At 34.2% G+C, this 27233-nt stretch overlaps 4 protein-coding genes across 5 annotated transcripts; all 4 read right to left on the bottom strand.

Moving 5' to 3' along the window:
- Positions 1-3: 3 nt before the first annotated feature.
- On the bottom strand, positions 4-9316 carry LOC105634133 (RNA-dependent RNA polymerase 1). Its single transcript, XM_089716129.1, has 5 exons — positions 9116-9316; positions 7272-7797; positions 3320-5211; positions 2060-2210; positions 4-1108 (listed from the first exon to the last, which is right to left on the bottom strand). The coding sequence occupies exons 2-5, from the start codon at positions 7785-7787 to the stop codon at positions 284-286; spliced, it is 3384 nt and encodes a 1127-aa protein (XP_089572255.1). The 5' UTR covers positions 7788-7797; positions 9116-9316; the 3' UTR covers positions 4-283.
- A 2302-nt stretch (positions 9317-11618) lies between these two features.
- On the bottom strand, positions 11619-15186 carry LOC105634132 (semialdehyde dehydrogenase family protein). Its single transcript, XM_089716723.1, has 7 exons — positions 14454-15186; positions 14185-14271; positions 14021-14065; positions 13823-13918; positions 13599-13700; positions 12027-12181; positions 11619-11932 (listed from the first exon to the last, which is right to left on the bottom strand). The coding sequence occupies exons 1-7, from the start codon at positions 15018-15020 to the stop codon at positions 11851-11853; spliced, it is 1134 nt and encodes a 377-aa protein (XP_089572849.1). The 5' UTR covers positions 15021-15186; the 3' UTR covers positions 11619-11850.
- A 1146-nt stretch (positions 15187-16332) lies between these two features.
- Positions 16333-21660, bottom strand: LOC105634130 (CRAL-TRIO domain-containing protein YKL091C). 2 transcript variants are annotated; one of them, XM_012216927.4, is made up of 7 exons: positions 21234-21660; positions 20800-21055; positions 20254-20364; positions 19482-19518; positions 18248-18365; positions 17102-17212; positions 16333-16730 (listed from the first exon to the last, which is right to left on the bottom strand). In XM_012216927.4, the coding sequence occupies exons 1-7, from the start codon at positions 21303-21305 to the stop codon at positions 16593-16595; spliced, it is 843 nt and encodes a 280-aa protein (XP_012072317.1). In that variant the 5' UTR covers positions 21306-21660; the 3' UTR covers positions 16333-16592. The 2 variants fall into 2 exon arrangements, with proteins under 2 accessions (XP_012072317.1, XP_012072318.1); XM_012216928.4 differs by lacking the exon at positions 20254-20364 and having other exon boundaries at positions 21234-21640.
- A 948-nt stretch (positions 21661-22608) lies between these two features.
- On the bottom strand, positions 22609-26675 carry LOC105634129 (Sec14p-like phosphatidylinositol transfer family protein). Its single transcript, XM_012216926.4, has 6 exons — positions 26286-26675; positions 25938-26193; positions 24782-24818; positions 24206-24323; positions 23102-23212; positions 22609-22899 (listed from the first exon to the last, which is right to left on the bottom strand). Exons 1-6 carry the CDS (start codon positions 26355-26357, stop codon positions 22771-22773), a joined length of 723 nt encoding a protein of 240 aa, XP_012072316.1. The 5' UTR covers positions 26358-26675; the 3' UTR covers positions 22609-22770.
- Between the last annotated feature and the right edge of the window lie 558 nt (positions 26676-27233).

Genomic DNA, 27233 nt, shown 5'->3' with positions numbered 1-27233 from the left:
ATGTTGTCAACTCTAAGTAGGTATTTCTGTTTCTGCCATTATATGAACATAAACATTTACATCATATATTGTCTTTGAAATATTACATATTCATAACCATATGTATAGCCATATATTTTGATTACCTTCTAAACTCAAAAGCAGTCCACATCTACATGGAAAATCTGTAAAGAGAAAAAAGTAGGAACCTGGTTGATCCTTGATTTGTTCCGCTGATCTGGATTAGCTGGCAAACTCAAACCAAGACTATGAACATATAGACATGTTCAAAATTTCACATTTGTTAATGAAAATGCAGTCCAAGCCCAAACTGGCGTTCAAGCAATGATAAATTTTGACACCTTCTCTTCCTCTTGATCTGGATCAGCTTGTCATAAACACACCAAGGAAAGCTAAGAAAATGATCTCGATTCATTCCCTCGTTGTAGCAACCCCAATAACTAGGATGATAAGTAACATAGTACCAAGCGGAGGCTTTTGCATAAACATCATCTTCTTCAGAATCTAATCCACTTCCCTTTTCATTAAACCAGGATCTTGCTTCTTTTCTTAAGGACCTCACCGCCAAACCAATTGCTTCTGCGTCCCTTTTCTTGGTGAAAGCTTTTGACATTTTCATAATACTTCCACCGAGAATTTCAGCCTCAGTTCTGATGCCATAATAGTCCATATGATTACCCAATTTGTAATCATAATTCGTTTTGTAATAGAAGGCATCATCTATATAATCCTCAAAACCATCAACTTCCATATCAGGGTCATAACACTGCCTTGCCACTTCCAAAGTAAAGGACTTAATAGAGCTTGTATGTGGTGCGATGTCCCTCACTGCTCGGAAAAGCTTTCCAATCACATTCTGAGATTCATAGGTGGGTTTGTCAGGCTTTTCCATGAAATCAGGATATTCTTTGACACGTAGATGAGAAGGAATTTCAGCTGGTACTCCAGTTTTTGGAAAATCAACTGCAATTGAAAATTTACTTGCAAGTTCCAGACATGGTTTACTCATTGCTTTTGCAGGTTCCCTATCAGCAAAGACGGTGTGAGCATTAGAAATGATTCCCAAGCTGTCATTTAAGATGTAATTGGTGAAATACTCCTCAACTTCCTGTAGAAAGCAAAATGAAAATCTGTGAATAAAAGGGAAATGTGGTTTTCTAGCTGCACGATTAAAAAAAAAAAAATCAAGCTAAAGCAAAAAACAGAGTTTGCAGTTAGAACTTGATGCATACAGATACAAAACCTAAGATTTCACTGTTCTAAAGGATTTTTCAGTATCACATTTCCTTTTTCTATTTTTTTTTTTTAAGCATTCAAAAAAAGGACCAGTTATGAGGTTGATAGAATAATGACTCTCTTGGACTGAACTACCTTACGTTGTAGTTCGAAGCATCCACTTTTACACAAAAACGAAGCATTGTGCCCAGAGGGGACCGAAAAAAACAGTTAGATTATTGCTTAAAATTGCACAAATGAGATAGCTAAAAGAATTAAAAAGTACAAGATATCATTGTCACATAAATTAAAAAGGCCCGGGCCAAAGTTTGCTTTTGCAGCTTCCCTGAGATTCAGAAAACCAGATAATCAGCAATTCCCTTTCCATCTGCTTCTTATTTTTCTTGTAAATTGTGTAAATTATTGCTTTATATAATAAGAAAAATCCATATGCATGTCTATTAGCATATGCTATAGATACATAAGAGCAAACTAATCCAGAAAACAAAAAATGACTTTGACACATAAAAGATGCAGGTGGAGTAAAGTCATCATAATACAGAAATAAAGGCACCACAAGTAAAAACAAAAATTAAAAGTAAACACCTATTAGTATTGAAACTATGTACAAAACTAAATCCTCTGTCATAAAGAAAAAAAAAAAATTAAGGAACGTATGTATTTTTGAAGCATTGCAGCTTTAAGTTTGACAATACCAGAATGTACCATAGAAGAGAAAAAAAATTGATGAAGTGACTGAATAATCTTAAAAGATAGCGAAACAATAGTATTATTGTTGATGATATATAATTGCTCCGACATTTCATATGTACACATGTAGTACCTGAATTGTGACATCATGATCGAGTTGCAAACTTGGCTCTGGTGTATAGTCCATTGGTGGGATTTGCAGACGTGGGATTAAATCAGGGTCCCAGCAGACAAAGTAGATATCTCCATCTAAATCACTACCCGAGCATTCATTTGGATGAGGTCTAAGATTGCAATTCAGATACTAATGTTAATACTGTTTTCACACTTAAAAAAAACAAAAAAAAAAAAATCTGAAAAGGGACACTATAATACTAGTCTTTTACTCTGTTAGCACTTGAAAAACAAAGAGAGGTAAGGTGTCCATGTTAGTGTCAATTGAAATTCCAAAGCACAGGAGTCTTCCCCCTGCAACCTCCAACCACCAAACTCTCTTTCCCACCCCCGCCCCCCCACAAAAAAAAAAAAATAGAAACAATAATAACAACCTGCCTCTGTCAGTCAGCTTCATCAGACAAATAAATCAGAGATGATGAAGCAATGTCCACAGAATACAGCCTAGGTATTTCTAAGGAAGCAGGAGTTTCCATTGGTACGTTCTACTGTTATCCACAAGAAGCCTACTGCACATGTCAAATAATAAAAGGGAACACAGATACCAGTTACATTCATTGAAGGGAGTGGTTATCTTACAGAAAAGATTTCAGATAGCTGATGTGACAGACCTAGTTATCTCACAACTCAACTAGTTTCCTACAGTAATACCACAGAAGTAGGCCAAAACAGCCCAAACATAGGCAGACACAACAGAAGTAGAACTATCATATAGATGATGATAACATGGACAGCGAACATCATAATAACAGCAATAATGATTAACTACAATAACAACAATGATATTATAAGGTTCAATCCGCTGTGAAAGACACCCAGAAGATAAGAACTTAAACATCTATAGGAACATAGCTGCACATACACAACTTTCTATCCCTCTCTCATTCTTATATAACTGAGTCCAGCTATCTTTGAAGTTGGGACTTTGTGGTTCAGAACCCATTGGAGAAATAGAGAAATGATATTGGAGAGTAGACAAGAAGAGAGCATATTTCCAAGTTCTCTTTTGATAAAAGGTAAATTCCTGTGTCTTGCATGAAAAAAGCAGGGATTTTTCTATTTTTCAAATCTGTACCTTTGCAAATGCAACTGGAAAAGTAAATCTAAGAACTCTCAGTTATACATATAGAACTTCGGCAAAGACAACTCAAACCAGAAACCAAATTGACTTAACTAAAGAATGACCTAAGCTATAAGGTTGGAAGAGACAGAGATATACCTTGGTCCTTTCTGTGGAAAAACAACACAGTCCACCATATGGTGCAAATCTGGTACATTCACAGCCCTTAAAACACGAATATCACCTGGGTGCAAACATGGGTTTTTAGCTACAATGACCTTTCCCTCAATCACAAAACGGTTGCCTGATCCAATGCCTCCAAACATGGTGGAATTATCATACACCTGCTTATGTTTACTACCAGAAAATTGCACAAATACCTGGCCATATTCCAAGTTTCTTGTCTCATCCAAACATCCCATCATAGATCTTCCATTTGGAACAAAGATTCTAGATTTTGTCCGCAGATCAAGCAACTTTGATGCTCGGAACATTTGGAGCATCATTGAAAGGAATGGTTCAGCATCAGGCTGATAACCACACAAAAGCATTTCGTTGAGAATGTTAGTGGTCTCTCCTGGAGACATCAAATCTAGTGCTTCTTGGGCCCTTAACGAGTTTGTTAAAATGGCATCTAGTTGATCAACAGCTTCTCTCTGTTTCTTCTCAAAGATATGGTCCGCAACACCAAGGGTCGAAAGAAGAGTAATCATTTGGCGATTCAGAAAACAAGGCTGATACTTGCTATAACCCAAAACATCCAGTTTTGTATTTTCAGACTCATACTTGCACATGCTTTTTCTCAATGATAATTTTTTAGAAGAAGTTGGATCAACAGCCACAACACCTTTATACCCACCATAACGAATTTGAAATGCAGATGGATAGAAACCTTGGTGCCCACATTTCAACGCCACTCTCCGAGCGAACTCAGCAGATATTTTGCCTATTCCATCAGAGAACAAATATTTGGTTCTGCCCCTTTCAACCTCTACATCTGGAAGAATTTCAATTTCATTTCTACTAACACTCAGTGTTTCAGTGGATGAACCAAAAGACTGACCTAATCTGGCTGCATATTTAGCCACGTTTCGTATCTGACGAAAGTTTCCCATCCATTCTCTTATATCTGCAGCAGTGAGCCCATATCTTGAAGCAAACATCCAGCAAGAATTTTCCCTCAGCTGGCTAGATGAAAAGGCAAGGAACTCAAACCTTTTATTTCCAATAACTATTCCATTTTGGAGAGTAGAGAGAATCCTTTTGTAAATAGCAGTCCTCCTATCCCCATTTCCAGAAGAAGCACGGGGAGATAAATCTGTTGAATGAATTTTCTCTAACTCCTCATCAACAAAAGACACACGGAGAAAATTATTAATATCTTTTGAATAGTGGCGTATCACGCGGTTTGAGACATTAACCTCTGGACCACAAAAATAGACTTTGCATGGTGTAATTTGGACCCTACGCACGTATACCAAACCAGAGTCTAGGGATATCGAAGGTGATCTTGGAAGGTACTTAGACTTAAGATACTTTCTGTACTGCTCATCAAGCCACCTAGAAGGTTCATAACAACATTCTTTCAAGTGAAAAAGCTTCTCAAGTGCATGCTCTATGCAGTCAATATTCATCCTACTTGGATCAACCAACTTGTAAAAACTAGAATCAAGTGCTGACCCTGGAAGGCACCCATTCTGAACCAACAAATTAACGCGAAATAATATCTCAAATGGCAAATCAACACCTGAGGGAGGACCAACAATCGGAACTAGATCCAGATTGCGAGAAAAAGCATTACCATTCTCCAAAACAAAAATTCCTTCACTTTCTTTATAGTAAGAAAAGTTCTCCTGAAATTTCGGAACATTAATGCTGGAAGGAAACTCCAAACATAATCCAGATGAATGCCCAATAAGGCAGAATGGTGTGAAATCAATTGTCCTGACCCATTGCTCATCAGGGGTATCCTTAAAGTAGTTGAAAAGCGGACTCTCAAACACATTAAATGATGCAATCTCTTTCTCAAAAATTCGGGGTGCACCATATAACTAAAAAAAGAAACCAAATTAGCAGTTTGCATTTTTACTTGAAATCTTACATGAAACAAGAGATAGCACAAGTTGTTTGATTATTGTATGCATCACATTCAGACTAATGACATAAATGAACCCAATAAAAGCACAAATTACCAACAGAAAGAAGAATAAGGAAAAGGGAACCTTCTTACATGACATACAGCTTTTTTTTATTCAGCAAAACAGTATGCACCTTTCAATTCCCAAATAAGTACACCCTTGGCCTTAGATTCCACTTCCCATTTATTTTGGCAAGTCAGTGAATCACAAATGCCACATTTCTACCAGCAGGAAAAAGGAATTCAGCTATCTTGCCTGATAAGATCCTCATATTAGTAAACTTAACCAAGGGACAACTCTTTCAAATTCCCTGAGATAGAAAGTTTGCCAATTTTACTGACAAAACCATATTAAAATCTCTGTGCCCCTATCCATCAAGAGTAACTTATTTTGTTAGTTTTTGGATAAATGGTAAGTTATTTAAACAGAGGTGGGTAACGACATGTGCACAGACCATGTGCAGAAGACCAGTGAAGCATGAAAGATTGAGAACTAAAGATAAAGCATATCACTTAAATCTAAAAGAGTTAAAATATCTGCAGAATGATTAAAGAACCAGCAAACATCAGTCAAGAGTTTGGACAAGATTTTAAATTTTTAACAAGTGCCTAGTGCTTTATACCCTCACGTGCATAAAAACCAGTCTCTGACCATATATTCCACATCAATACATGTCACACAATGGCACTGCTTTAACGCTTTCTGTGTTAATCAGCACAATTTCTATATTCCCAATGCTAATTATTTTGCCTGAAATATATAATGCACTGCTGACCAGTAGAAAAATTGTCAATTAAAACAATTAGACTGAGACTGCAGACACTCATATGTAAGAAATCAAAACCACGAATGAGCGAAAACTCTAATCCCATGTTTGGACACCAAAAGAAACAAATAATTAACTTATTAGTTCAAAAAGGTATTCGGTCTGTTAGAAAAGCCAGCAGAAAGTTCAAGCAAACCAATAGGAATATCCAAATTTTCTTGATAACACCACATATGGCAAGGAAAAAAAAAATACATGCATGTATCATGCTTTAGTCGTAACCAAGATATAAGTAAATTGTTCAATTTACTACTAATAAAAGAATTCATTTTCCCACCATCATACAAAGGCGTGCCTCATGCCTTACTTAAGGTTCAACTTCAAATTCAAGGGATTATGCCTCAACAGTCCGCAGGCCGGCGACTAGCCTTTTTGTGCCTTTTTTGGCCTTAGGACCAAGAAAGGCACGTCTTTTTAATTTTTGTTTTAACAAGTAGCCTTTGAATATAAAACTGTCTAGCCCAGTATCTACTACAACAACATAACAACAATAAAGGCCTTAACCCCAAACTAGTTGAGGTTGGGCATATGAATCCTTTGTCATTATATCACAAAAACCAATGATATGCTTTAGATCCAGCCTCCACTCCATCTAGCACTCACCTACTCCAGTCTAGCCTTTGGCTAACAGCCATTCAGACATGCCTCTCTCAATTTCTCTTCCAATTTGCTTTCTCTATTCTTTCTTTCTTTTTTTTCTTTTTTTTCATTTCTTGATTTTACTTTTCTATCTTAACTCCAATATCTTACAATATAACTTGTCTTGTTGCCATTTTTTTTATTTATGTGTCTCTTTCCAAGCTTTTCTTTTTTTTTTTTTTTCCTTTTTTTTATAAAATATAGTTTTCAGATTTATGTGTTTTATTTATTTCTAATTTTCGCGCCTCACTTCACTCAGGCTAGCACCTAGGCTCCAATAGCCCTTTGCGCATAGGTGCCCCTTGCGCCTTTAATTACTATTCCCACTATGCAGCTCAACAATTTGTTTATGTAAAAGGAAAACATAGTTCATCCGTGCAATAAATAACAAGGCAAAAAAGGCATTTCCAAGGTTCGAAAAAGCCCTATAAAGAATTTCAAATAGCTATAAGAGTATCAAGAAACAGTATTTAATAATTCAAAAATTAAATAAAATATATTGAAGAACCTGAATTAGAAGATATTTCACAGATCGGCCTCGTGGACAATGTAGCTCGATCTGCCAAACATTCTCATAAGAAAGGTCAAGCTTGTAGTCCATTTGTCCATGAGATAGAAAAAAGTGCAATTTTCTCATTCCAAATCCAAAATTCACCAAAACATTTGTCCCTGTCCATAGAACAGAAAACTTTTCTTTTGATATGTGACATCCAAAATGCAGTGTTATATGGTCCATGCTGTGTAAAAACGTTCTGGGCTTTGGTACAATATCATTATCCAAAGTCCGAGCCTTGAGATATGAAGTGCCGTACCAAAGACGTTTATTAGTCAAAGATATAATTAATTCAGCATCTCTGGCAGTCTGGAATTGAACAATAGCATATTTTCTTGGACCCCCATTTTTGGTTTCCCTGATCTTCATTGCAAAAACAGTTCCTTCCCCTGAATGTGATTCCAGAAAATTCTTGACTTCATCTACAGTCACATGGGAAGGGAATCCATACACATGAATCGTCTTACCCATCAAAGCAATTCTGTAGTCAAAACAGAACAAACTGAATCACCCACTACAGATATTAACACTCCAAAATTTTTAGGGAGATATGCACTTCCACAACGTAAATGATCAAAGATTCTAAGTGTGACTTTCTTGTAGGCATTGTCATGCGGTCAATCATAAAGCTAATCCAATGTAGAAAATATGAAAGGTAATAACTTATAAATAAAAATTTCATGATTATGAACAGACCCCCACAAGCTTCCAAATATGACTCTGTAACTACTGTGGCAAAATAATGCAGGATCCACCATGTGCTGGTTATGAATTCAATCAATGGCTTCCTTAATGAATAATGATATCAGCATCATCTAAATATGAACTCCGAACAAATGTGGAGAATCAAAGGGTTTACCAGCATCTCTAGAATCTAGCACCAAATACATGTTAACCACAACCTGAAGTATAATGACTTTGAAATGAAATCAATATTCGAGATTAAATAGAATCATTGAAAACACAAACTCCATGTGGAAAGCAACAGAGGCAAGAAAAAATAGCATTTCATTTAACACAAAAACAATGGAAGGTAACACAAAAACAATGCAGTCAATCATAAAGCTAATTCAATGTAGAAAATATGAAAGGTAATAACTTATAAATAAATTTTCATGATTATGAACAGACCCCCACAAGCTTCCAAATATGACTCTGTAACTAATATGGCAAAATAATGCAGGATCCACCATATGCTGGTTATGAATTCAATCAATGGCTTCCTTAATGAATAATTATATCAGCATCATCTAAATATGAACTCTTAACAAATGTGGAGAATCAAAGGGTTTACACGCATGTCCAGAATCTAGCACCAAATACATGTTATCTACTCTTCCATCATTAATCTTTATCAAAAACCATACCACATCGATCCTTGTCAGATATAGCCACAACGCCCCAATTATATGCCAGCTATTGCAAGCCGACATAAATAAAATAACCGAACCACCTTTTCTAAGTAAATTTCACAAGAAGAGAGAGATGGATATATTGGTAAAAGAAAACACAGAATTGCCAAAAAAAAAAAAAAAAAAAAAAAATCAACTACGAATCTGATAACACAAAACACTCATAGAGTTCGTCAATAATATATGTATTCCAGAATCAAAGCCACCTACACTAAAGAGGCTAATAAAGCAATCTCATTTATCTAAAAATTAAAAGAAAACAGACTCCCAAAAAAAGTAAAATTTAGCATAAGGATGAAAACTTTTTTTAATGGATGTATCCACATTCTGGAAATTATACTTGGAAAGAAAGCAATCAAAGAATCAAATAAAGATTTGAGACCTTACCAGAAAAGTAAAATAAAGAAACCAAATTATCACTCGCTCGCTCAAATTAAACCACTTCAGTTCTCATCCAAGAAACCAGAAACCAGCGATAGAAACAGTTTCATATTCAAGTCGCTCTTTCTCTGTCTTTGAGCAAGCAAATTTTCATGTCATGTCGCTCCTTTTTCTCCAATCAGTCAATTTAAGTCTCTCTGTGACACTGTGTTGTCCTCGTACACAAGAAGAAAAAAAAAAAGGCCATGATTCCCTCCATCGCAGCACTCTTTTTGGGTTGACGTTTATTATGACGTTGACATAAGTTAACGCGGTAAGTAACAGACGCCAATGCTTGAATTTGCTGACGTGGATAAAAACTATTGGATAGTGTTTATATAATGTTTATAGACCCGATACACTATAGTGAAAGCCCATATTATTGTCCCGTTTGTTGGGACCACTCCTTCGCGTGAATGGATCACGGCCTCTGATACCAATTTATCCAATCATTTGCAATCTTACATGCAAGTTTCAAAAAATGTCTCCGTTTCCAAATCTTGAATTTTTACCCTAAAAACCATTACCCTAAATACTTGTAAAATTTAAAAAAAATATACTAAATACTTATCACGGATTTAATAAATAATAATTTTTTTTTTTTTTTACTCTTTATGTATGGTCAATATCAGTTGAATGATTTTCACTCAAATAAAAAATTAAAAATAATATAATAAACTCACTGAATAATTTATTATAAATTGATTGATTTTCTTAATTAAGAGAAGTAAAATATCTAAATATAATTAGATAAAGATATCAAATAGCACTATGATAACTTTTTTTTTTCAAATAGATAACTCATGATTTTCTAACATTTCCCTTCATATCTTAGTTGAAATAGATTAATTATCATTTAAGGTAACTTGTATCCTATTAAAACAAATAACTCATTAATTAATGTAAAGAGTGTTAAAGGAGTGATTTTTATGGAAATAGAGGAAACTTAGGAAAGGACAAAGGAAAATAAGGTTTTCTATCATTGCTAATTGCAAGGAAGGAAGGGGCCACCTCATCTTGCTCCCCACAAGGGAGAACCTTTGTCGTTACCTTAAATAATTATCCTTTGAAAGTTGAAACTTCCTCGCGAAGTAGAAGATGAAGTTATCAAATGTGGACGACCTTAGCTAAAACCTTAACGCCGTTTTTAATCATCCATCCTTCTCAACTCAACTCAACTCAACTCAAGCGCTTTTGCTTTGAGTGCTTAAGTGGCCAATCTCCGATTCCTACAAGGGAAGGAATAGGATGGCTAGTTTACTCATTTTATGTCTTTAATTTAAATAATACAAAGAAATTTTATTTATGAGATTTTTTATTAAGCAAGCGAAATTTGTTAAAAGAAATTATTTGTAACTAATATTACTTAGATTTATTTAGTTTTTTATAAATAAGGAAAATAAAAATATTAGTTTACTCTCTCAATTGTCTGTGCTTATATTCCTGTTTAAACATAACTAGCAAAAAAAATGTAGAATATAGTTACAAATTTAAATAACATATGTCAATCAATCCAAAATCCTTTCGTAATTTAATTATCAAATTGAAGCATTACACGAAGTATTCAGCCCATGTCCGTTTTGACGACCCACAAATCTGACTAATTATCTCTTACTTTTGGAGGCAAAAGGATTGGCTCAGAAAAATTTGCTTTGGCGAAGGATCAAACCTATGACTCAAGTCACAGTGATTTACTCTGCAAGTATTCTTTATTACTGAACTACTTCATTCGGATTATTATTGAATTTATTTAAATAAAAATAGATAATGAATAAAATAATAAATTGAATTCATTACTGCTTTACATGGTAATTGAAACAATTTTTACATAAGATTATAAGACTGAAATTCAATTCTTCTACTACAATTATAAGTTGAAAAATTATTGCATATAAACTTTTTCAAACGGTGCCATAAAAGAATTTCTAATGCATGAAATGAAAAATAAAACCTATTCCTCAACTTGCTAGTGAATGAGAGGTGGGATCGGCTTTCATGTATAGTTAAAACTTGACCCTAAAAAATGTAACAAGAGAATAAACTGTTGGAGTGAGCTTGTGTCCTCAGTCACAGAATAATCCTTCTGGAAAAATGTCGAAATGTTTAACAGGACGCTGCTTCTTGAGTTGCTTCTCCGATATCCTCATCACAAGTTCTGTGAAAAATTAAGGCCTAGTGGTGTGGCAGTATACCAAGAATCGCTATAATACCAGTCTTCACCGGAGCATCTGAATACCAGTCCTGACCCGAGCATGAAAGCAAACGTGCAAATCCAAAAACGAAAGAGAGAAAGAACAACTAGTGAACTTTTCTTGTTAAGTGGATTGGTCCGATTGGAGGCTATGACTTACTCAATGGTAAGAGAATCTTTGTACATAAAATATGCGAGCGAGAAATATCCCATTGCAGTAGATTGAGATTCAATGAGTCTACTGCAATACATCCTCATACAGTGTCCAGCTATGGCATATGAATACAATATAACAAAATTTTACTTCATTGTAAAGACAGAGCATGTGAATACGATCAAGTGAAACTTCAAAGGGGCAACGTAACAAACTTATAGTACAAGAACTTTTCGAAGTTGCTCAACCTCATTATATCAATGAATATCCGCAACATAGCTTATAATCCAAAACCACCTGGCCTCATCACACTAAATAAGAGCATTATATGGAACCTAAAACTAAAACTAAAGGGGACTATAGCAGCAACTCAGCAATCTGAATGGCATTAAGTGCAGCGCCCTTGCGTATCTGATCCCCACAAACAAATATATCCAACCTGCTTGGAATTCCAGCATTAGTAAGATGGTCTATAAAGGCTATTTAATTATTTAGTGGGAAAAAAAAAAAAATAGCTTGCAAGTGAGTTTTACCCATGATTCCCCTCTTGAGAAACATCACGGCGGATTCTACCGACTGCAACATCATCTTTGTTTGATACCTCCAATGGCGTTGGGAAGTGATTGGATGCCCGATCATCAATAACCACCACGCCAGCAGCATTCTTCAGAATGGCCCTTGCTGTGTCCTGGACAAACAACAAATTTATTAAAATTAAGAAATTGCTTGACTTTGAGAGATGGAGCAAAATGTAACTGCCCCAAAAAAAAAAAATGGAGATATATAAAGCCCTTTATGGAAATATGTTATAGTTATATCCAATTGTGGGCAAAATGACTTCGGGAAAAAATAGATATATTTATATATAAACAGCTATGGGTAGAACCACATGCATAGCAATAAACCAAGTTTTTATAATTAAGAATTAAACTTAAGGTCATGAAAACATCAAATTGAAGAAAAATAAAGAAGACACATCAAACAAGTTTTTATCAAGGCAAATATCAGAATATGGTTATCTCATTCACATATTATCCACCATAAATACCAAGTCCTGACAAACACACACACACACACACAAAAATAAACGAGGACAAGAAGAAAAAGATATAGGAATCAAGATAAACTTTTCAATTAAACATATCAAATCAATCCATACATCTTTTATAAAACTTGAAGTTGTTGACTGTTTTATATTCGTTTCTTCAGTCTGAGAGTCCATGCTTTCATCAGTGATAAATCATATCCCACTTTATAAAGTAGGCATTGGCATGAACTGTATGGAGAATTTCATACAAACTAGGAGCTATGACATTTTCCATTAAGTCCTACTTAGACAAGAATATCACTAGTAGATTTTGTACTTTTACTGTAGCAATTGCTGAACAAGAAAGACATGGTACATTGAGTCCTAGTTATTTTATCTGAAAAAGATGAAATGCCTTTTTTCTAAGACTGCAGATAGAATAATAAATGTTGCACGCTTCACAATGGCTAAAGCAATAGACATTTGAAGCAAAAAGATAGATATCTAACTACACTCTGAGATGATAAAACAAACCTGATGTCAGCCACTCTTTGACAAATAACAAGCTCTAATGCTTTGATTGCACAGACTTAATGGAAAAAAAAAAAAAAGAAGAAAAAGAAGCAAAAGTGTGATACGCCAGCAATTCCAATTTGTCCTGCTCAACATATAAGCATCCGATGCATAGGGGCAAAAAACATCATACAGGTGAAAGAAGCATTCCAATTTGAGAAGAGTTTGCATGTTCTAACCAGAAACCATTTTAAGGTGCTTCTCAGAATTAAAATGACTGATGACCACAGCATGCAAGGCATGCAAACTGTCATGAATTTAACAGTCTTATAATAAAAAGAAAAACTTAGAAAATCAAAAATATAAAAAGAATCAAATAATTCCATCCAGGATTTCATGTCAGCAAATAATATGAATTGAAACGTGAGAAAAGAACACTGATATTTGGCCCGTATAAGATACAACTATGAGAGCAAATTTTCCTAAAGCAAATGAATACAGAGCAAAAAGTTGAAGCTAACTGCTAAGAAATAATTTACTGATTACAACAACAACAACAAATTACCTCATCAAGGGGCTTCTCAAATTGAAGATTAACACTTTCAGCATGTGCACGCATGACAGGAACTCGTATACATGTGGCAGTGACTTTAACATTCATGTCATTCTGGAAATAAATGGAAAAATTTTATAAGACTAAAAAGAAATATTTTCCGCAGAAATTTCAAAAACAACTGCACTGTATCTAATGAGATAAGAAATGAGAAAAAACCACCTTTTAAAACTTACCCAAATTTTTCGGGTTTCCTTTACTAATTTCATTTCCTCTTCATTGTACCCATTTTCAAGGACGGGTGCATTGTGTGAAAATAAATTAAAAGCATACTGCAAATCAAATATATTAAGAGATCAATTCAGAAACTTCACTGGATATAAACTAATTTCTAACTAATATGTCAACTAGTACGGGAAGAAAAAAGAACAAACCTGCTGCTTAAAGATATTACATGTGGGTGGTTTTCCTTCCAACACCTTACAGACAAGAAAACAAGACAAAAGGAATAAAACTTCGTGAAGAAACCTTATCACCAAACGCTAAGACGAAAAAAACAAAAAATCTTAGACAATGAGATTGGATGGGAAGAAGAAACCTCACGAGTCTGAAGCTCCAACTCTTCCATTGCAGCAGCGCCAGCACCACTGGCTGCTTGATATGTACTAACAACCATTCGTTGTACCTACAACATCAAATATGACTTGGAATTTACAACTATAATGTCATAGAAAACCTTATAGGACTCAAAAAACCAGCGCATCATTTTATCTGCTCAAGGTTTTTTTTTTCTTAATCTGCTTAAGCAAGAGGGCATATATTAAAATTTATCAACATCAACAAAGACACCAAAAGTGGATCCTCTACCTTCGCATGTCTATGCAAGGGTGTGGCAGCCATCAAACAAATGATAGTAGAGCAATTTGGGTTAGCAATCAAAGCCCCCTTTCCTATTCCAACTTTAATACCTTCCATAGCCTCTGGATTCACCTCAGGAATCACCAATGGAATCCCTTCACTCATCCTAAAAGCCGAACTATTATCCACCACAATAGCACCCTTCTCCACCGCCACCGGCCCAAACTGCTTGCTAATAGACCCTCCAGCACTGAACAAAGCAATGTCAACTCCATCAAAGCTATCAGCGGTCAGTTCTTCGATAGTATAGTTCTTGTCCTGGAAAGTGAGTTGTTTCCCGGCAGAGCGTCTCGAAGCAAGCATTTTGATTGATCGGTAAGGAAAGTCACGGTCGGCGAGGACGGAGAGGAACTCTTGTCCCACGGCGCCAGTGACACCGACGACTGCGAGAGAAGGGGCGTTTTCTTGAATGGACATTCGGATTCTTGAAGGATAAGTCGTGAATATGGGTTTGGGCTTAAGGGAAAATTTGGAGAAGAGATGGGTTTGGTGGTGTGGGTGTGAGAGAGTAGCCATTACCGATACAGAGACAGAGACAGAGACTACGAAAATGGCGGCTACTGAGACGAAGGGGTTTTAATTTTAAGTTTGGAGGCGGAGAGGGAGGTTTAAGCCTTTAAGGGCTGAAGAGTGAGATCTGTCATCTGTGTACTTGTTGTTGGGTCCTGTTACCTTTGTGCGCTTGTTGGCAGATAGAGGTTTTCATAAACCATTAAAAACCGTCAAACCGTTCAAATCAATCCAAATAAAAAAAAAAATTGCGGTTTTGAAAATTTTATGGTTTGATTCAAAATCAAATTATTAGTTTGATATATAACTTTGAAGCCAAATCCAAATCAACCGTTATATTATGTGGTAATTAAATCATAATATCATATTAATCGAGTAATTTATATAATTAAAGTTATTTATGAAAAATACGTTAATGCACATTATATACAAATAATATATGTTATAAGTTTTTGAGTATTAAATATATTGAGTAATTGAATATAGAAAAAAGCATTATTAATAATATTAATATTTGAATTATAGATTAAGAAATCATTTAATTTAACAATATAATGAATAATTAAAAATATGAAAATTAACATAAAATTGAATAATTAAATAAATATATTTTTCAAAATTTATTTGTATGAATTTTAGAAATTGCCGTTATAGATTTAAAATAGAAATTGCCGTTATAGATTTAATTTCGAGAAATTTTTTAAATCAAACCTAATTAAACAATCAACAGTTCTATTAACAGAAACTTGACGACGGCCACAGATTTGAAACGGAAAAAGTCGGTAAATGTTTTCCATGTGCTTATATATAGTACACATGCTTCCACTTCAGTAATTGGTAAGCTATTTATTAGTTTAATAAAAATATAGGAGAAACCCGCATTTTCCTCGTCAAGAAAATCTGACTGCTACATTTCCAATCCAATGACTAATTTGCTGGTTTGCTAGATTTGCAAGTATTTCGCAATCCAATATCAATAGCTAGTTGTTGCATAAACCCAAATAGTTCAATTTAAGTTACTAGTTTAAGCTAGGTTGTCAAACATTTAAGACTGGTTTGATTAAATCGGCGAATCTGATTTGGCTAATTAAAAATTGAGTTTCTGCTCGGTTGATAAAATGAAAGTATTCAATCGTCTGTTAAAGGTTTGGTTAGAATAATCTAACCAAATTAGTCGAATTAATCGAAAATAAAACTACACAGAGTTATTGAGAAATTTTCATAAAAATGGACTGGTCAAGTTTGATTTCCATTCCAACAATATTGCTGCTTTCTGAAAAATGCATCATGCTATATGCATAGTTGAGGCATGTAAAGATTGCCAAAAGCAACATCAGCTTCGTTAACCATGTGCGCTGGAGCAACAAAGAAGAAGCTTATCCAATTGATGTCAATAACAAGAGGGAGCTGTAAAGGAGGAGAGCTTAACAACTAATCAACACTGATTAATAGTGTACTTTATGTTTAAATTGGAATTAGCTACAGACTCTTATTGATGGTATCATCTATGTATATATATATAGAACTTTAATAATTCCATCTATACTAAGAGCCGCCATGTTAAATCTAATTTTAGCTTCAACCCTCCAACTGGGGCAGCACAACATCTTGTATAGGTACAAGCTTTGCTTGACCTCCATACTCTTCTGGCAAGATTTCTTCACCAATTTCCTTCATAAAATTCTCTCTCTCTTCTTCATTGCTGACTATAACAATCTGCATCCAACATCAAAAAGCAAGACCGAATTTAAATGTGATAAGGTAGATTAATATCGCTAGACCAATTTGAAACATGGAGTGTCCATATCAACTAGGATACAAGATAGATAAATAAATTGAGTTTAGGAGGAAACTGAAGAAATGACAGAAGTTTAAATGCTAATAATTAAAATAATAATAAAAGAAACCTATGTTTCTTCAGAAATAGAAAAATATTTCCAAAATTTTAACACATTCAAGATGCTGAAAATATCAAAATGGTATATTGGCATATTCCTGATACCCACCATCAAGTTGCATATATATAAAGTAATGATAATGAGTTCTAAAGCCATGGGAAAAGCGAGTTTGTCAACAACAGAACATACCTTTTCCTGTGTTGCTTTCTCAAGGAAGCGAGAAACCACCCTCCAAACACTAACAAAGAATCGGGGCATATGTAAAATGAAGCACTTCGCTAAACGCTCGGGGTAATAAGCCTGCATGAACGATAATTCAAGATAATATAAATATCAATATACAATCATTTAAGTGCCTCAGCATATGACATCTAGTCATCACTCATCGCCTTATTTAAAGCATCCTTTTTCTCATTTTAATTTGACGCACTCAAAATGGGATCAAGTTCTTTTAGCATATTTAGTTCATAATCTAAATTTTACAAAATTGACCAAATACAATATCAGATGACTAACTAGAACCAGCATTCAAATTTTATCTGCAGACTCGATTGAATTAAAAGGGAAGATTACGATGTTGGCAAAATACATTGTCTTTCACTTCAAGAGCATGCATGTATCTATTGCCCTTTTTCCTTGTTTAGAAGAGGAAGTTTATAGAAAAGAATGCAAACAAACGTATAAGGAGAGTCCTACAAATATGGTGCATTAGAAAGTTCTGGTGACAAAAACCATACTATGGGATGAACATTACAAGGAGTCAATAAAGCATAAAATTCTATGATATCAGCATGCAGCATCCTGAAGAAATGGAAAGTAGAAAAAAAGTTGTACTTCTGAGCAGCTTATCCTTTTGGTAATAACAACAGCTTTAATAATTCAGTCCATGAGATTCTTAATAAAGCATGTTCCCTTTTATGAAAAAAGAAGAACAAAGAAGCTTTCCTTCTATATGGCAAAATCAAAATCACCAAATTATTGGATGGAGACCAGACAGGACAGACTATCATTCTCTGCCCTTTTCAAACCCCAGAAGAAGCCCTCCATTTCTCATTCTCTCTTAAGTCAAAAATGCAACTTACAGGATCAGACATGCACATGTGCAAACATATGCATGTCCTTTTTGGCAATTATTAAGTCAAGATGCAGAAATGTACACGAATATGCACAATGTCCTAGGTCAACATAAAAGATTTGAAAGATAGTCTTAACAAACATTACATGTTAAATATGAAGTTTTCCTATCCTTCTTCATTATGCACTCCTTGTTTCTGTTTTTTATTATTGGAAGATGGAATATTTTGTCATAGCATAAATTGCAAATAGAGGAGTTACCTGCAAAAACTGAAATCCAGTGATTAAACCACGCGCATCAGTATTTCTATATGTAATTTGCTGCAGATCAAGAATGCCAATCAATTTCTCATTTCCTATTTCTCTTCCTCTGAATGAGCTGAAACATCATTTAAATTCCCTAAGAAACCAATTTCTTTGTTCAAGAATGTATTGCTATACAACAATAATGTAGATCAGAGGAAGCATCTGATATGAAGATATGAGCCACTAAAAAAATTTTATTATTATTATTATTTTGAAAAAAAGAGAGTTCCTTAGCAGTCATCAATACATTAAACAAACTTGAGAAAAATCAGATTTGAAAGAGCACCCCAAAATTGGAACCCAGGAAAGCTGTTATGGGTCTTCTCTCCCCACTATTAAGTGCTATCTACCTGTTTAGTTTAGGTTAAAAAGAAAATGCTGGTTCTCAATGTTTGTTAGGTCTCAGCTTATAGTTGTTCTAATACATATGCACTCACATTTTAAAATTTCGAGATAAATTGAAAAGAAAAAAAAGATCTCCCATTGGCTTATGCCAATAGGATATTTCATTATCAGAAATATCGTACTATATTTGACTGGATACAATGACTAGACTCTACTTTTGTATAGAGATAACACAAAATTTCTTATCAAGAAGCCATCAGTTGGGCAGAAGTCAAGAGTTTTATAGATCTTTTATTGTGAACTACTTGAAAAATATGAGGCCTTCTAGACTAAATCTCTATCAGTTCCAACATCCAAAAAATTTAATTTTCCCGCCTCCGATGCAGATGTGCCAAAGAATGCAACTTGCCGCAGATCCCTTTAGTTGAGCTTGCAACTTACTAAACATGAATCTCACTACCTATGGTTTTAAGAAGATCAGAGACAACAGTTGTTGTTATTCGGTTAAGATTGTTCTCGATATCTTTTTGAATGATGTTACTATGTAACACCATTGACAATTAAAAATAGAGTGAAAGCTATAAACAACCAAAGTTTTGAAGTAACAATTAAATCATCCAGCAGTAAACCACACTCCAAACAGTCACTGCAATTAAAACCTTTTTTTTTTTTTTTTTTTTTTTTTGAAAGTTATGAACAAATTCAGATATGAAAATCACAATTATTTTGTCTATATGAGTGATGCCTTCTAAATAACCATAAAATCAATTCATTTTAACATTCATCCAAATTACCATTTACGCGCATTTCTAATCAAATTAAGCCTTTCAAAAGTATGCAGTACCTTGCAATTGTTTTGTCTAGGAAATGAACCACGAACTCTGCATCAAGAGGTGAAACAAAAAGAATCAAAGATGCACTTGCGAGGTATCTCATGGAAAACAAAATGGGAAATTGTGCTTATTTAAATTATTATTTTTTCTTAAGCTTATTATATTAACACTGCACACAATGTATGAAGATGAAATGTAAACATCAAATTTTCCCATTTGAGGCAGCATTCCTAGTTCATTCTTCCCCACCATCATATTGTTGATATACTACAATGCAGAGCAGCTGCCTCTTAGGTGCATATAATCATCTTCATTGTTTATTTATTTATTTTGGGAGGGGGAGGAAGTTCAAGACTCAATAACTATAGCTTTGCAGGTGTTCCCAAAATCAGAAACAGAACTTCCCTTGTTTCCTTTGCATACACAAATAATTATTACATTTGATAATTTTCAGGACCAAATGATAGATTATGAGGTCACACTATTGAGCACGCAAATATTAGGGTATGGAGAATTTATTAAAGGGAATTTGCAAATGGATCTGTTGAAGAACTATATATGACTATCAGCTGATTGCAGGCCAAGCAAACTCTATAAATGCTAAACATTAATATTGACTTCCCACCCATGAAAGTGAGCAAATAAAAATGCCCAGTTGGTTACACAAGTCACGATTTAACAGTACATAACTCGTAGGGATTTGCATGGTTTTATCATTTGTCGTAAATAAATGATAAAGCCAATCAATAGGCCACTAGGAAGCAATCAATAGGCCCATCAAACCTTTAAATAATTGTCCATATCCCTTATAAATTTCCCAATTCCTAACCATTGGTAGTAGGCTTTTGTTCGTGGGCCTGATCTCCTCAATTTGATATTGATTAGTTCCATTTTCTGCAGATTGCAAATAGCAAGATTATAAAAAGAGGGTCACCTTTCAGAAAAAGCGTTCCTGACTATCATGATTGTGACCCCACAATATTATTTCCTTCTGGCAGTATAGTCCTAAAGCACATAATAACTAAACAATTCCAGACTGAATTATTCAAATAATAGAAGGTAACATACATCAGAAAGTATGTGTGAGCCCCATGATTGTAACAACAAACAAGCCATACAGTCCAAGAAGTCCTAATCACACACCCCATTTTGTGTCAAAAAACTTTATCTGTTCATGATATGGCCCATATATTCAACAATCTAACTTAAAAGGCATTGTTTTAAAAATCCATAGTATGACTGGCTACAGCAAAAAGTTGAATAGTAAGCACGCATTGTGAGTTAATCAATTGAAACGACAAGCATGTAACATAGGTTTGAGCTAATTACTCTTGAATTGGAGATGATCCTTTGCAGGAAAATGCTTGCTTCCTTTGACAATCAAAACTGGATATCCCTCTTTTGTTAAATTCTGCAAAAATACCTTCCTTGTTTGCAGTTCATCTAGGACGTCAGAGTCTGGTATAAACCCATTGGGAACAAAAGCAGACCTCCATTTCTGCCACTGCACAAACATCTTTGCTGCCTTTTCTGGGTCCATTGACCTTGCAATCAAGAATCTCATCAATGTTGTATCACTACAGCTCTGCAAATCCAAACCCACAGATTCAATAGCTAAAATTACCTTAATCAAACATCCAACATGTAGAACCAATTAAGAGCTGAAATGAAAAAGTAAACCTGAAGACCAAAAAGTCACATACACTTCAAAGATACATACAAACAACCATTCACAACTGTATAAATGACCATACGAAAAGTACCTCAGTTGCAGAACCAAGCTTTTCAACTGATTTTCTCATCTGGGTCACTGTAATTTCCTGTGTTTTCTCCATTAGGGGCAGTGGGATTGCTTTGAGGTTCAAATTTAGAGGAAATGAGAAAAGGGCATAGACCTTCTGTTAAAAGGGTCAAGATAATGAATTCAAGACTTGAAATTTCTACACTGAGAGAGAAGAACAGCATGTGAGGAAGAGAGAGAGCTTACGTTGACAAAAAGGAAGAAAGCATAGGAAGAAGTGGTAGAGTGGGGCACAGGAAATTAACCTAGGAGAGCGACTGGCTGTTATTTTGGTTATTAATTTGGTTCCAATAAAGAATGGAAAAAAAAGTTTTAAAATGATTAAAACTTAAAAGAACGCATCTTTTTCGATTTTTTACTGTGGACTGGTCTAAAGAAAATCTGTCCACAGAACAAGCAAGAGCCACATAAAAACGAGTGATATTAATTCTGCTAGACAAAAAAAATAAAAGTTAGAAACAGTTGACATCATGAAGCATTTATTTTTCTTTCCTTTCTTCAATTGTCGAATGCAAGTCCGCTATTTCTATCTCTTCTTCTTTGGCGGCTTTCTGCTCCGTAGCTTGAGCCTTGACCGTTCCCAAGTGACAGTTTGAAAACTCTTCTTTCTTTTCTACTTTTAATCTTGAAACTTTTTTATATGGTAGGAAAAACATTTAAATTATTTTTTGATAGTGTCTAAAATAACATTTTTCGAAAATAGTAACTCGCCAATCTTAATTTCTATTATCGTGGGTAGAAAAAAAACACAGAGAGAGCAGGTCATGCGGGGATTGTGGACTTCAAATTTGATACCATTAGTCCCTTGGTAGAGGATAAAATTTGGGAGAGAGTCCCTTAGCGTCTTCCTCGATGTTTCTGAGTGCAAGTTAGCATGTCTATATGGGCTATGTTTTGGACCTCAGCTTTTAGCCTTTTATTACAAACAAGTCCGTTGGGCATTTCCCTATATTTTTATCTCGTGCTGCCCAAGTAAGAGTTGCATTGTCTTCAAAGCATAAAATTTAACTGAGAAAAGTAGCCCGTCATTCTATTACCAAGCTTAGTTTGTGACCAATCAATGCCCTGTCAATCACTAAAAAAATGAGAAAAACAAAATATCAGCCAGAGGCTATAGTATAAATTTTTAAATATTCTTAAATTATTATTAATAAATTTTACTAACAAAGTATTAGTTGATGTAGTAAACGACTTCAATCCTCTAAAGGTGAGAATATAAGTTTAATTCCAAAGACTGAGAGGATGAGAAAAAGAAGGAAAGTTTTCCATTGTTTGTAAACCATAAGGAACAGTTTCACATAAACAATTGAGCAATCTTTGAGCTTGCGAATTAGAGGTGGAGAAATGAGAATATACTTTTTTATTGTTTTACCTTAAAGAGTATTACAGATTTGAGATTGATAATCTGAGGAAAAAAACATAGCTCGACCTGAGATTGATCAACTATTTTACAGAGACTGTTTTAGAAGCTAAGCCTTTTTAACCAATTCTGATATCAATCAAACAGGAACAGTGTAATCTTGGAAAGCTACAAGCTTTGCTCGCCCACCATATTCTTCTGGTAAGGCTTCTTCACCAATTTCCTTTATAAAATTTCTTCTTTCTTCTTCTTTACAGATTATTACAATCTGCATTCATCACCGTCAAGAAAGCAAAATTTAGGACCCAAAATGACTAATTAACTAATATTAGTAATATATCAATATTATTTAATTGAAATAGTAGCTTATTAAATCAACCGTCAAGAAAACAATTGAAAAGATGATAAGATATTAGCAAAAGAACATTCTTTAATCTGTATCACTTTGGCAGAATATTCATAGAACAAACCTTTTCCTGTGTTGCCTTATCAATGAAGCGGGCAATCATCTTCCAAACAGTAATAAAGAATCGCGGCATGTGTAAAATGAAGAGCTTAGCCAGACGCTCTGGGTAGTAAGCCTGCAAATGAATAACAGGAATAGACCTTACAAGGTGCATGAGCATATAATATTCACCAATGGATGTTGCTTTAGACAGAACAGAGATTTTAAAACTGATGGCCTCAACGTATTGGTATTCTACTCCACAGCCAGATGTCACCCCCTTCTAGGGTTGTAATTGAGTCACATTGAGTCAATATAGTGCTAAGCTTGAGCGAACCTCAAATATTCATTAGACTTCTTGAGGCTCAAAGGCTCGAACTCAATTAAGTTTAATTTTCAAAATCAAACTCAGCTTGAACAAATGATCGAAATACTCAAACTTTATTCGACATCATTAAAAATAAATATTTATTTATTTATTTAAGTTGATATAAAGCTCAAGTGAGCTCAAATAAGCTCGAGTTCAAACTCATTATTTAATAATATAATCTAAAATTATATAAACTTTAAATACTAAATTAGGCTCGCTAGCCACTTGAATCAAGTATTATGATACTTAAAATTGCTCGACTCATTGCTTGAGCTACTTGAGCTTGAGCTCTACTCAATTAAAAACAAGTCAGATTTGAATATTTATCAAGCTGAATCTGAGTGGAGTAGTTCATGATAGTTTGACTCACTTACACCTCTAGCCCCTTTTAAGCTGCACATACACAGTGCATCCTCCCTTTCCCCTTCGCAAGTACCAAAGCTAACATGTAGTCATAAATACCCTTGCATATAATGCAAAATCTAACATTTCGTAGCTAAGAGATAGATATTCTGCCTCTCCACTTTTTCTAAAAACAGCACCAATGCACATTCTATTAGCAAATTTATGAATGAGAAGCACAATTGTATAATCTCAAACATTCCATAGAAAATTTCCAAATTGGATTTTTCCTGTTTTCCTGTTATCATACGAATAAAGTTTCCACCTCCCTTTTATAACCAAATATTTCTCTGCAAGAAATCCATTACCAGATTGAATATTAAAGAGTTGAATTGAAAATGACATATGAAGAATTACCTGCAAAAATTGAAATCCAGCAATAAAGCCTCGTACATCAACGTTCCTATATGTTATTTGCTGCAGATCAATAATGGCAATCAACTTCTCATTTCCTATTTCTCTTCCTTGGAATGAGCTGAAACAGGGTCAACAAAATCCATTATGAAACAATGACTTTATTAAATAAACACATCACTTTACAAAGAATAAGCAGATAACAGGAAGTATATATGCAGATATGAAACACAAAATAGGATTTGGAAAGGAGATCTTTTTGCGGTAGTTTGTGGATATGTAACATCATTGACATACAGCAACAGCTGTTATTTGGTTAATTTTCAGTAAATATCAGTGTATAACACCATTGCCAAAGTTATCTCCCTAAGCAAGCATTAAAGTCATTATGCTTCTTCAGTAACTTTGAGAATGCTTCTCTATAAGGGAGCAAGACTCATTATAAGCAGTAACATAAAGCAATGCCTTGTAAATAATCACACTCACATGATTAAAACGCCCTCAAAGTGAACAAAAACTGAGAAATTATCCTCTTTGAAAATTTCCAACCACATTCAGTAGTATTAGATGTTCTATTACCTTGAAATCGTTTTGTCAAGCAGGTGAACCACGAACTCTGCACCAACATACAAAACACAATGAGTAAATTGTTCACTTGCAAGGTATCATAATAATGATAAAAGAGAGAAGCAGAAGTTATTTCAGCTATTGTTTTCCTATTACTGGGGAGCCTAGGCTTACCGATGCAAGTAAATCACTATACGTGATTGTAAACTATCATTGAGAATATTTGTTGAAGAGACTCACAGCACCCATTTGACGCGGTGGGAACACACTTCAAAGAAAATCTTTGGAATTATAAAAGTTGAAGTTCTAACAAGTCACTGATTCTTGGAGTTTAACTGATACAGTTCTTTTTTGTTGAAAATAATAAGCAAGAAATTTGCTAGTTTTAAAATAACTTTTGAGTCCAAAGGGAAATATTAAGTGATATTAAAGGGGAAAAGTTACCAATGCCTCTTAAAAAATAATTGTTCATGCCTAAAGCTTTTGATGCTATCGGTAGTACAATTAGGCCCATCATGTCATTAAGTAAATGGCCTTTGTAAATTTTCCATATGCTATACATAACATTGGACAGGAACTTTTCTTTATCACCGATAACCATTGGATAGCAGGTTTTCTTTGTCATTGACACTGACCCATTCTGTTTCATTTTCATATTGTGAGTTCCATTTTCATATTGATGGGTTCCATTTCCCCCAAGCTTTCCAATAACTGAGAGTGACAAGATCTTCAAGAAAAGGCATAAATTGACTATCATGATTTAACCACACAGATTATTTTCATTTCGCAATATGCTACAAAGCACTTAGAATCCAATCGACACCAGATGGAAATATTCAATAATTGAAGGCGAGGAAGAGTTTATATATATATATATATATATATATATATAATAAGGAAATAATTGCAAGGCTCAGTTGTAGTAGGACAACAAACAAGTGATACAGTCCAGGCAGTCCAACTCATCCACCTACTTGTATGTGAAAACTTTATATGATCCACATATTTAGATGCAACAAGTTAGATTAAAAAGGCATCATTGCATCAATGAAATTTCAGAATCTAATAAATACATATATATTAAACTGACTAATGAAAATAATATGCATGATTCATAGCCTAATCAGTTGTAACCAGAAGAGTGCAATTATAGAGTTCAGATAATTACTCTTGAATTGAAGATGATCTTTTGACGGAAAATGCTTGTGTATTTTGGCAGCAACAACTGCATACCCCTCTTTCGATAAACCTTGCAAAAATACTTTCCTTGTTTCTAATTCATCACGAACTTCAGATTCTGAAATAGACCCATTTGGAACAAATTCAGCCCTCCATTTTTGCCACTGAACAAACATCTTCGCCGCCTTTTCTGGGTCCATTGATCTCGCAATCAAGAATCTCATCAATGCCGGGTCCCCAAATATCTGCAAGGTAAACCCGTAAAATCAATAACTAAACCAAGCCGAACCATACATACATACATAATTGCAGCTTTGTGTGTAACTTAAGGTTATACCTCAGTGCAAGAACCGAGCGTTTCAACTGATTTCCTCATCTGGCTCAGTGCAATTTCTTGGGTTTTCTCCATTTGTGAAAGAAGAAGAGTTGGGATTTTCTCTCAGTCAAAAGTGTCACTTATTCTGTATAAGTTCAAAAGCTTGGAATTTGACACTCACAGAGAGAGAGAGAAGAGATTGAGCGAGAAAGTCTGCCTTTGACGAAATAGAAAAATGAAATGCAAGGCTTGCCGGCTGGCTGATAATTTTAAACTTTTAATTCATGGAGTTAACGTAAACAATTCCTATCTAGCAGTTCCTGTTTAGGTAGAACTATATATAAGAATTTGTAAATGGGAAGGAAGGACAGTTGATGGTGGTGGCGCCAAGATTGGTCCAAGATATGCTGCCAAAGCAGGACTAGAATTGCCGCATGCTGACATATGTTGCACAAATTTCAATTTATTAATCAAATTAAATTTGTTTATCCCTCGATAATTACTATTTTGTCCCTGAGATTTGATTATAAATAGTTCAACTCAGTACTTGGTCTTTGCGTTATGACAAAATAACCGCGATTCCAACCAAAATGTTTGACTTTTACTATTTCGTGACATAAGTAATAACAAAAGCTAAATGTGAAGATATTAAATAATAATATTATATTTTTTTTTTCATAATATTTTTTATATTTAGAATTCACGTACTTTATAAAAACTATTAAATTTATCTAAATTATAATAAATTATTAAATAAATTAACTATATTATCTTTAATTTAATCTTAATTTTCTAAGAAAACCATTATATTGAAGTAATAATTATGTATCATATATAAAGGGTAAATATGAAAAAAATATTTATTACTTTTTAAAACCACAAATGTGACAAGTATTTTAGAATAAATTATTTTTTTCAAATGTGATAAATATTATAGAACAGATTGGTACTCAAAATACTATCACATTG

This window comes from Jatropha curcas, chromosome 11 (assembly GCF_041381405.1).
Source record: "Jatropha curcas cultivar XTBG-Jc1 chromosome 11, XTBG_Jcur_1.0, whole genome shotgun sequence".
Taxonomy (NCBI): Eukaryota; Viridiplantae; Streptophyta; class Magnoliopsida; order Malpighiales; family Euphorbiaceae; genus Jatropha; species Jatropha curcas.
Note: the sequence above shows the minus strand (reverse complement) of the source record. Positions and strands in the feature narration are given on the sequence as shown.